The sequence below is a fragment of the Primulina huaijiensis genome, chromosome 18, assembly GCF_012295235.1.
Source record: "Primulina huaijiensis isolate GDHJ02 chromosome 18, ASM1229523v2, whole genome shotgun sequence".
Taxonomy (NCBI): Eukaryota; Viridiplantae; Streptophyta; class Magnoliopsida; order Lamiales; family Gesneriaceae; genus Primulina; species Primulina huaijiensis.
Window position 1 is genome coordinate 4,874,323 of NC_133323.1, and position 11,535 is coordinate 4,885,857.

The 11,535-nt window shown below is 28.1% G+C and overlaps 1 protein-coding gene across 1 annotated transcript; it reads left to right on the forward strand.

Moving 5' to 3' along the window:
- The first annotated feature begins 7,543 nt into the window (after nucleotides 1-7,543).
- On the forward strand, nucleotides 7,544-10,849 carry LOC140964787 (NAC domain-containing protein 21/22). The gene is made up of 3 exons (XM_073424722.1): nucleotides 7,544-7,828; nucleotides 8,923-9,209; nucleotides 10,136-10,849. Exons 1-3 carry the CDS (start codon nucleotides 7,657-7,659, stop codon nucleotides 10,679-10,681), a joined length of 1,005 nt encoding a protein of 334 aa, XP_073280823.1. The 5' UTR covers nucleotides 7,544-7,656; the 3' UTR covers nucleotides 10,682-10,849.
- Nucleotides 10,850-11,535: the final 686 nt, after the last annotated feature.

Here is an 11,535-nt window from a genome sequence, read left to right on the forward strand (position 1 = left end):
GAAAACAACATCCGGATGCGTAATTATTGCTGTATATGTTGATGATTTAAACATCATTGGAACGAATAATGAAATTCATGAAGTTGTGTCATACTTGAAGGAAGAATTTGAAATGAAGGATCTTGAAAAAACCAAGTATTGTCTGGGTTTACAAATTGAACAAAAAGAATGTGGAATATTTGTTCACCAGAAAAATTATACAGAACAGATCCTTAAACGTTTTAATATGGATAAATCAAATCCTTTAAGTACCCCAATGGTTGTTAGATCATTAAACATAGAAAAGGATCCATTTCGTCCATGTGAAGATGATGAAGATATTCTTGGTCCAGAAGTACCATATCTAAGTGCTATCGGTGCCCTTATGTATCTTACAAATTGTACAAGGCCTGATATATCTTTTGCTGTAAATTTATTGACAAGATTTAGCACATTTACAACAAAGAGACACTGGAACGAAATTAAACATATATTCCGTTATCTACGAGAAACGACAGATTTGGGACTTTTGTATTCAAAAGATGCTAATCCAAGTATAATTGATTATGCTGATGCTCGATACTTATCTGATCCACACAAAGCACGTTCCCAAACTGGATATGTATTTACTCGTTGAGGCACTGCAATTTCTTGGCGTTCACATAATCAAACGCTCGTAACAACTTCATCAAATCATGCCGAGATTATTGCACTACATGAAGCAAGCCGTGAATGTGTGTGGTTAAAATCAATGACCCAACATATCCAAATCTCATGCGGATTATCATTCGACGAGAAGCCTGTGATACTATATGAAGATAATGCTGCATGTATTGCTCAAATGAAAGAAGGATACATAAAAAGCGACAGAACTAAACATATTACTTCTAAGTTCTTCGCATTCACCAAAGAGATTGAGAAAAATAAATGTATTGATGTTCGTCACATTCAATCAAGTGAAAACTCATCAGATCTCTTCACAAAGGCACTTCCTACGACAATATTCAGAAAGCACATATATAATATTGGGATGCGCAATCTACGAAATTTGTGAAGAATCGTTCGTATCAACATGAGGGGGAGTTTACGTGACTGCACTCTTTTTCCCTTACTATGGTTTTTATCCCAATGGCTTTTTCCTAATAAGGTTTTTAATGAGGCAGTACAAAAACACGTAATGAAGACATCATCGTATCATGATCATCACAAGGGGGAGTGTTGAAAATTAATATTTAAAATGTGTATGTTGAATATTTGAATGTTGAATATTTGAATGTTGAAAATAAGAGTTGTAAATATTGAAAATTAGTGTGTGATGATGTAGGTAATGATGATTTTATTTTTGGATTATTTGTAAAGATTTTCTATAAATAGATCTCTCATTTGTGAAGAAAATCACAATTAAGTTAAGAGAAAAATATTATAAAGTGTGTAATGTGATAATTTTGAGAGTTTGAGATTTTTACTTTTATCGTAAATTTTTATTTTTTCACAACAGGTGCTATTTTTTTATATTTAAAATCAGATTTGGTAATAATTAATACAAGATGATAAGACACATTCCCCACCACGACAGATATACCGTGGACTGAGATTTTTTACATATCTTGCAAATCACCGTGCAGTCAGAAATGATCGTACTGTCCCCATGAGAATTGATTGATAAAACTTCAGAGATATTGGTCAAATTCAATGCTTTGTGGTGACTTACGAACTTGAAATTTTCAGTATGCGACAAAATCAATCCTCCAAAATGTCGCCTTCCGATGTATTACGTCAAAGAAGTTTGGAGACTAAATCTGGTGTAAACTCCATCTGCACATCACCAAAATATTTCATCAACATGTAACTACCATCTTCATAAGAATTTAATGGATTGAATCGTTTGATAAAAAAATTGTCTAAATGCAAATTACATTGCCTAATTTTGACCATAAATTTGTATTCGTCCGTCATAATATATCTATTATCTATTAAATGCAAATTACGTTGCCTAATTTTGACCATAAATTTGTATTAGTCCGTCATAATATATCTATTATCTATTTTATATATATATATATATATCCATAAATTTGTATTCGTCCGTCATAATATATATATATATATATATAGTGACTTNTATATTTTCAATATTTGTGATTATTAATATTTAATTTTTTATGTTTACCCACATTATAATATGTTATTTTTATCCAATGATATTTTTTCATTATGTAAATTAGTATTTGGTTTTTTTATGTCTACCCACATCATAATATGTTATTTTTAATCCAATGATTTAGATTTTTTATTTATCTTTTCATTATGTAAATTAAATTAATTAAAGTTTAGAAATAACTCATTATCGAATTGTGAATTTTCTTTGGAGTCTTATTAATTTTTTTCATGTCCTCATGTGACAGTTTGCTAAAATTTATGTGTTTAAATTAAAGTTTTTTTGCAACCGAATTTTTTTTGCAGTTTATATTTATAAATTATTTAAATAAAACACGGTAAAAGATCTTTGGGATTTGAGCTGTCATTTGGGTTGGGTCTGTCGGTTTGGCCTACACCACCAAACAGTTTATATGAGTTGGGTTGAACTTTTGTCGACTCATTTAAAAGTGAGTCTAAATAAGCTCGCACGATTTATGTTATATATATATATATATATATAATATTATCAATTTTCAATCATGAATTTTTTATATAAAATGGAAAATATCAGTTTGATTTCAAAATTGTGATGTTACTATCTTGTCCAAAAATTGTGGGTTGTTGAGACATTTTGGCAGTTACTCAAAATTAAGTGTCAAAGTTTACATTTGAGTTGTATTTTTGGATTTCTGAAAATATGTCCGTCAACATATTATTTTTAAGTTAGTTTTATCAGTATTGTGAGGGGTAAATATGTTTATTACAATATATAAATATTATCATCTCTTTAAATTAATATTCACTTTCATGTTTGACATATTATGAGTCTTGGTAAAACGAGGAACAATAAATTCAAGCAAACGAATATGCAAAGCGAAACAAGAATTATATGATAGCGGAAATTAATATATAAATTTTTAGTGAATTTATCGATGTTAAGATATATAACAAATATTATATAATAATATATAAAATTTCAGCATTATAAATGAAATAAATCAAACATATATGAAATATAAAAAATTTTATTACATATACAATCAAGTAATTTATTATAATTGTATTTTATTCTACAAGAATTCTTGTCAAACTCAGTGATTGTGGATTTAACATATATTAAATCAGCAAACTAAAGAGCGTGTCAATTAAACTAATTGAGTAATCACATATTCTTGAATTTCCTAATTAATTTTTTATCTTGATAATTTGTTTCATTTAATATTTTAAATTATAAGCCACCGTTACTATAACTAAAGACACATCTTTTTTAAAATGTTCATAAGAACTCAATCACTAACTCATATGGAAAAACATTTATCGGCATACTATATTAAAAATATTCTAATTAATTCAGCGCATTTGCTGAAAATTTTCTAATTAATTAAGAAAAATTCATTTACAATAATCATATTCAATCTTTTTGAGCTAACACAATTTATTTTACAAGATATTCATCGCAATTCTTTATCTGTATGTTAATCTTTAAATCTGAATTATGATGTATATTGTTTTTCTAAAAGTTTTTAAATAATAATTTAATACATTTATTCGAAACTTCAATATTAACATTTTAAAATATATTAATTTTATATTGTATGCGTGCAACACTTCTAATCATGATTATAAAAATTCTAAAAATGAATTAAGTAGAACATAAAAAATTACACAATTAATCAAAAGACAGAAAATAAAAATTAAATAATTACCTATTACATATAAACTACTAATACCGACTTCTAAAGATTGAAGTCGGTGAGAGTGGAGGTCACTGTGTACTAAAAAAATAAAAAGTTCATTCTTGAATGAGTCACACTGCAAAGTTAGTGAACTAAAAACGAAGGACAAAGTCGGTTAATAAAAATATTATAATGTGTTAAGTTGAATGAGACTCATATATATAAGTATCTCACTTGGTCTCACTTTATCTTTTGTCACTGTACAAAGCGAAAGTTTATGCACCCTAGTGTTCTACATTTTCTTAATTTTTCATCATCTATTGGTCTTTAAAGATATATTAGAATTTTTTCCGAACATCTAATCTTAAATGTAATCAATTAACCAAATAATTATTATACTTTGTATACAATAATAAATAGATTAATATATTTGAAGATAGAAAAATTAATGTATTGAGAAGAATAAAAATAGAATGTTAGAATTAATACTATAATTATCTATTGTCAATATTAAATTTAACATCCTACATTCGAAAATGTGTTTATTGAGGTAAAGACTATGATGATAAACTAAAAATAATAATTTATTTATCATTGTAACGTAATAATAATGTGATCGTTATTCGGAATCAGAAAATGATGTACTTTGACTTTTTTATTAAATTGTATAAACAATTCTTTCAATATTTTTAGTGGATAAACATGTTAAATCTATTAAAATTAAATGGTAAAATTTAATGATGAATATGAATGTATTAATTCAACTTTCAATTTGGGTTTCGGGATTTTGTCAATTTTTCTGATTTTTCTTTTATTTTAAAATATAAATTTTCAAATAAATGAAAAATATTTTTTTTTCTCTACTACTTATGTAGAATATCAAGTATATATTCTACTCAAATGTTTTATAAATTTATATGATATAGTAAAATGTTATTTGCATAAACTTATTGTTGGGTACAATAATTGATCATGTTGGGTAGAGTAATTGAAATATTGTGCTTGAGCTGTTGTACTATTTAAAATATTTGATTTGCAATGTTACCATAATCTATAGGTTTTTGATAAAACAGTAAACGCTTTAGCTTACAATTGGTATCAGAGCCAAGATAGCGACTTTGATTTTCATTGATTGCAATTGGTGCAATTATTAGGAGATAGATTGTTTGATACAATAATTGTCCACTATGGGTAGGCGCTTGAGCTGTTGTATGATTTAAAGATTTGACTTGCATAGTTACCTTCAGTTATAGCTTTTAGTAAAGCGACAAATTCTCGATCCTATATTATTCGATTGTAAAACTAGAAGAAACATGTTGCATCAACTTTTAGTTTTGAATTGATCTTTTACATGTTACTCAGTTTTTAAATTTAGAAGCATTCTACAGTTTTCAAATTAATTATATATTGAATTATATTTTATTCCTTTCAAATTGGATAAATATACAATAAAACTCATGTAATTATTATTAACAAAAACATTTAAAAGAAATATTGGATTTATCGATAATCAAAATAAGAAATAATCAAAATTTGATCCTTGAGTGAGAAATAAGATATTTAAATAAAGTTATAATTGCCACAATGAAATAATGCACTTACATGCATTTATCACTGTATTTTGCAACTAAAATGTCAAAAAAAGTTTTCACGTATTATTTTTATATCATATTTAAAATAATTATGAATCCTAATTTTTATTATTTTGAGTTGGCCTTAATTATAAAAAATCATTGTGAATAAATTGAATTTGAAAATTCTTATATCTATGTATATCACATATTAATATATCAACCTAAGTCTAGGTAATAAAAAACTACAAAATGAACTTATTCATCTTCAATGTACACAAATTATATAGTAAAGATATATGGCAACTAAGACAATGTATTAGAATATATGCTCGCATATAACAAAATATATACACTAGAAAAACAATAAATAAAAATATTTTTCTAGATATAAATATTTTTTTTATAACTTTTTACAGTGAGTTGGAGAAGATAAAAGAGAAAAAAAATATTAACTCTTTTGGGTTACACAAAAAATAGAAACGGAAGAAGTGTTTGTCATACAATAAATTCAGTTTCCAAATTAAATGTATACTATAAAGTTATATTTATCGTTCAAACTTTATAAATGCAATGAATTTTTCACAAGATAAGGGCACACAAATGTTCTCGTTAAGATATTTAAATAATTAGAAAAACTAAATATATTATTTTTCTGGAGGTAATATCGATATGACATTAGTAAATTGATTGTGCTAATTATATTTATGAGTTAATATGAAATATCAAAATAAGTGTCATAAGAGTCATTAAAAAGATGATTTATTGTCAAAAATATTATTATTATAAATTGCAAATAAATGACAGTATTTAATCAATATTTATTTAAATCAATCCATCAGTAATTTTTATGTGATGATAGATTATTATAATAATTAGGGGTGAGCATTCGGTCGATTCTGTTACCGAACAAACTGAACCGAAATATTTAGCAATAACCGAACCGATCGAATTAATTTTCATAACCGATGAAAATCGAACCGAATTCAAATTGGTTCATTCGGTTGGTGACCAAATTAACCGATTAGTTTTAAAAAAAATTGTGATTTCACTTTAATTATATATGCAATTTTTTTGAATGCTACAATCTACACAAATGTATAAAAACATAAAATCACATACATCACAAATTTTTCTTTAGAATTAGGGCTGATTTTAAAATTAAAATATATATTAAAATTGATAAATAATAAAAATTTATTAAATAATAATATTTATTATATCGGTTAATTCGGTTAGCCGATTTCAAAATTTTGAAAACCGTAACCGAACCGATCGAATTAACCGATATAACCGAATTTTTTTTAATTTGAAAACCGAATTTTCGAATTGACTCGGTCTGGTCGGTTAATTCGGTTTAACCGAAATTTTGCTAACCCCTAATAATAACGTGTAGTTTATATGCTATCAAGTATAAGTGTCTAATAAATTAAAGGTGAATAGGAAAGTAAAAATATCCAGTAGAAATTGTTGTCAATTTACTTGAAAAAGAATAATAATCAAACAACATTGTGAATAAAAAATTGCATATCATTGATTATCAAAAAAGATTGTAATAATTGAATATTATAATAAAATATATGCATTATTGAGAGAATATGACAAATAATAAAAGAAAACAATATGATAAAAAAGATATGAGAAAAATTTTAGTAGTCCAAATCTTTTTTTAAAAGTAAAAAAATATGTTTTTTTTCAAATTAGTTACATATGCTAATTAACACGAATTGTCAAAATTTACAATACTATTATCATTGTTTTTTGTTGAGTTAACTAATTTTATTTCAAATTCTAATTACTTCAACATATGTTTTTCACGTGGAATGCACTTGCATTATTTATAGTTATAAAAAATTTCACACACATGTCCACTATCCCAATCAGCAAGCAACTATTCTATTTCAATATCCCCACGGAGCGTGGAATGAGATGGTAAATCGAAAAATAAAGATGACACCGACTTTTTTTTTTTTTTAAACTTTAATTATTGTAAAATTTTTGAGAATATTAATGTGAATGATGTAATAATTTTTGATCTTATCTTTGATATCAAATGATACGACACTTGTTTAAATAATTTACCCTTTAAAAAAATAAAAATAATCGTACCCCACAGGCCATTGGTACATAATTTTCTTTACGTGTATATATTTTATCCAGAGGAGTTCCTATTTGGCCTTCTTCATAGGCATAATCAAACAATTATCTTCTCTCTCTCGCTCTCACACACACACACTAATCGACACACATACCCACCACCACCATCTCCGCTGCACCACGGCGGCCTGAAAATGATCGGTTTGAGCACGGTGGAGGCGAAGTTACCCCCTGGTTTTCGGTTCCATCCAAAAGATGAAGAACTGATATGCAATTACTTGATGAACTTTGTGATAGGATGCACCCAACACGCTCCTTTGTTGATCCAGATTGACCTTAACAAGTGTGAACCTTGGGATATTCCAGGTAGTTTACTACTATTCTCTCATTTAATCCTTATATATATATCTTGAAATATAGATACATCTTTGATTTATGTGCGTGCACAAAATTAGTTCATGCATTTAGATTTCTTAGTGTGTTAATTTGAAGTTCATTAATTAAAAGTAGGATACTTGGAAACTACACCTAAAGATTTCTGATCCACCAACCTTTTTCAAGAAATCGACACCTTGTCTTGACCAAATTGGATCGATGGAGACATAATTCTAGATCATAACTTGGGTGGAAAAAAAATTCGATTTCACGATTGTAATTGTCTAAATTTTCAGTCGTACTAGCTAGTCTATACTGGTTTAGTTCAATAAATTTCGGATCGATAATATCTACGATTTTTCATGCATTATCAGCATCAAGGCCTTCTCGAATTTCCCATGAGAATAGTGATTTCTCTGTTTATATAACAACAAACTCTTATTAGCTTTCATTATAGCTAGTCATCATTCAGCAGCGAACATAATTAACTAATGTCTCATTTTGGAATTTCCATGCATCTCCACCACACAAATACCCATCTCTATCAATAGTTTGTTGATCGCTAGAGAATATGGTTCAATATTAGGAGATGGATCGAAACTTACCGTTTGAGTTGTTGCACTGATTAAAATATTAGAGTTGTATTTTTACTATAAATTATAAATTTTTTTTAAAGTGATAAATACTCGATTCTACGATAAAGTTGTTGTTTTGACACTTTAATTGCCCATACATAATTATTGGTGGCTCTCATGATACTCATATATCAATATGGGCTTAATTTGTAAAGAGTGCCCACATATATGCTTAGCCACATGTTTGCTTTCAACAAGTCCTAATCATCTAGTGTAAATAATATTCTGTATTATTCGATTTGTATTTTTTTTTTCTCGGGATATCATGAATTAGAAGATGATGAATCAAATAAACCCGAACATAAAGAACTATTTATATGATATTTCGACTATGGATTTGGGATAAATTATCCCACTTATCATAGGGTTATTCACTTAATTAGAAATCCTATTGTTCTTTTAGCAATATAGAACTGACTCTAATAATTCTTTTGTTTCCGGTGAAAAAAGACACTGCATGTGTGGGTGGCAAGGAATGGTATTTCTACAGCCAACGTGACAGAAAATATGCAACCGGGCTAAGAACAAATCGGGCCACAGTTTCGGGATACTGGAAGGCCACGGGAAAAGACCGGCCCGTGATTCGCAAGGGGACCCAAGTCGGCATGAGGAAAACTCTTGTGTTCTACCAGGGCCGCGCCCCCAAAGGAAGGAAAACCGAGTGGGTCATGCATGAGTTTCGTCTTGAAGGAGTCACCGGTCACAGCCCCGGCCCGAAACAAGCTCATTCTATCAAGGTAAAACTTATGTGTTAATTCATTCTTTTATAAGCCTGTGTGAAGGATGATATTAAACATTATTGTATTATCTTACGTTTGACTATTTTTTACGATAATTAGAATTAAAAATAAAAAGGCATTTCTGATACGTTATATATCGAGCTAGAGATTATGCATTTTCTAAAATGATTATTAAAAAAATAATTAATATATTTNGTATCTTCAACTTGTCAATATTATGGACGTCATTAAGTTACAGGCTGTTTTCATTTAGAATAAAAGCAATTAAGAATCTACCCATAAAATAAAGACTATTAAAGAATATCTATGTTTTTTTAATATAAATTGTTGTTTTTTAGATTTAGATAATGTAGCACGACAATAAGTTTATTTGGCCATTTGCTTAATTATTTAATCTTGGCTTGAAATAATGTCGTTTGTCTTTTGTGCTTTTAAATTGTATATGCTCACCCGAAAGTAAAAAAATTTGACATCTAGAAAGCGACAACTATTTAATTTTTTTAATGTTTATTTGAGAAAGACAACTGATGAATTTTCCTAGATGTTTATTTATAATTTATAAACAAAATTTTGATCTTATGGAAAAAATTTATGTGTGTGTATGTGAGCATTTATGAGACTACGTACGTCTATTTATTGGATGATATAAAATTATATATGTAATAAATGGACGTTATCTTATCGATATTCACATAGATGTCCGTAATATACGCTTGTAAGATCAATTATCTATATAAAATATATACATATATTTTACTAGCTATGGAGATGATGAGATTCAACATTAATTTTGTATTATCTCACAATATTTGACTTAAAATTTATAATTATTGAAGTTAAAAATAAATTATATTTTATATTTTAAATTATCATCTATATATTAGTAAATTATTTTAAGTGAGTGGTTTGATGCATTTATACAGGAGCAAGACTGGGTTCTATGCAGAATGTTTTACAAGAACGGATCAGAAACCTCAAACAAACCAGAAAACTCAAACGCCATTAATGCCCACAACCAATTACCCAATCTTTCTTCTTCTTCTTCTTCATCCCTCTCACTCCCGCCATTGATGGAACCCTGCAACAACTTCATCTTCAGCCAAACATATCCCTATCCATATCCCCAGCAAGTGCCCTGCTTCTCCAATATAAACACCCATACAAACCCTAACTTTCCCTTCGTCACCCATCAAGAATCTTCCCCCAAACTGATGATACCAAGTTTGGGACAAACAGTCTTGCACCCCCTGATTCACAATCGGCCATTGTTGGATGCCGTCACAGATACTTATAATACTTGTTGCGATGAGAAGGTGATTAAAGATGTTTTGAGTTATCTAACGAAAACAGAAAGTGTGAATGATAATATCCCGGCGGCCGTTAATGGCTCTCCCAGCTTTGCGGAAGGAAGTTCGGAGAGTTATTTATCTGAAGCGGAATTGTCTTCCTTGTGGAATCAGTATTCGTGATTAATGAGATGTTGGGGAAACTTGGGATTTCAACCATTTGAAGTTTCAATGGAGTTTCTAAATATCCAAAGAATTAATGTAAAATATTTGTGCCCACGGTTTGTACGCTAATATTTATGATATTGAATGTAATTGAGGTTTTGAGTTTAGGTCAAATATGTTCTCATTTTGGTTTTTAATTACTTCATTAATTTGTCAAATTTTACTCTAAATATACTAAATTTTAATTTCTGATTATTTTGGTCCGGTTGTTGCAACGATGCTAGACACAGCATTCATAAGATTCTCATGAAATTAATTTTAAAAAAAAAATCAAAATTATTGTATCCAAACCAAATTTTCAATACTTAATATACTGTAAAACTCAATCTTTCATGTTATATTTAATTTTCTTTATATTTGTTGTGGATCTTTATATATTTATAGATATCCTATGGTTGTTTTCTAAAAAGAACTTTGTATACCTATTAAATTTGATTAATTGAAGATTTAAGCAGCCTACGGATCCAATTATTTTTATGTCAATTTGAAAGTTTTTCATGCTAAAAATCTTTGTCGTTATTCCCTTAATTTATAATCGTTCAGTTATTTGATTGATTTGATTGGGCTATTTGCTTGCACAAAGAGAGAAAAAAAATGATTTATTAAACTGTAGAGAGATTTATTGGCTTTTTTCTCAACAATATTTTAGGCCTATAACTTGGTAAAGTCGATAATGGCATTGCCTGGTTGTTTCATCCACTTATTGACTTCTCCCCAAATTTTATTAGGTTAACGAAATATTTGTTATATATATATATATATATATATAGTGTTTTGATATGCTGCACACCTACCGTGCACACTTATGTGAG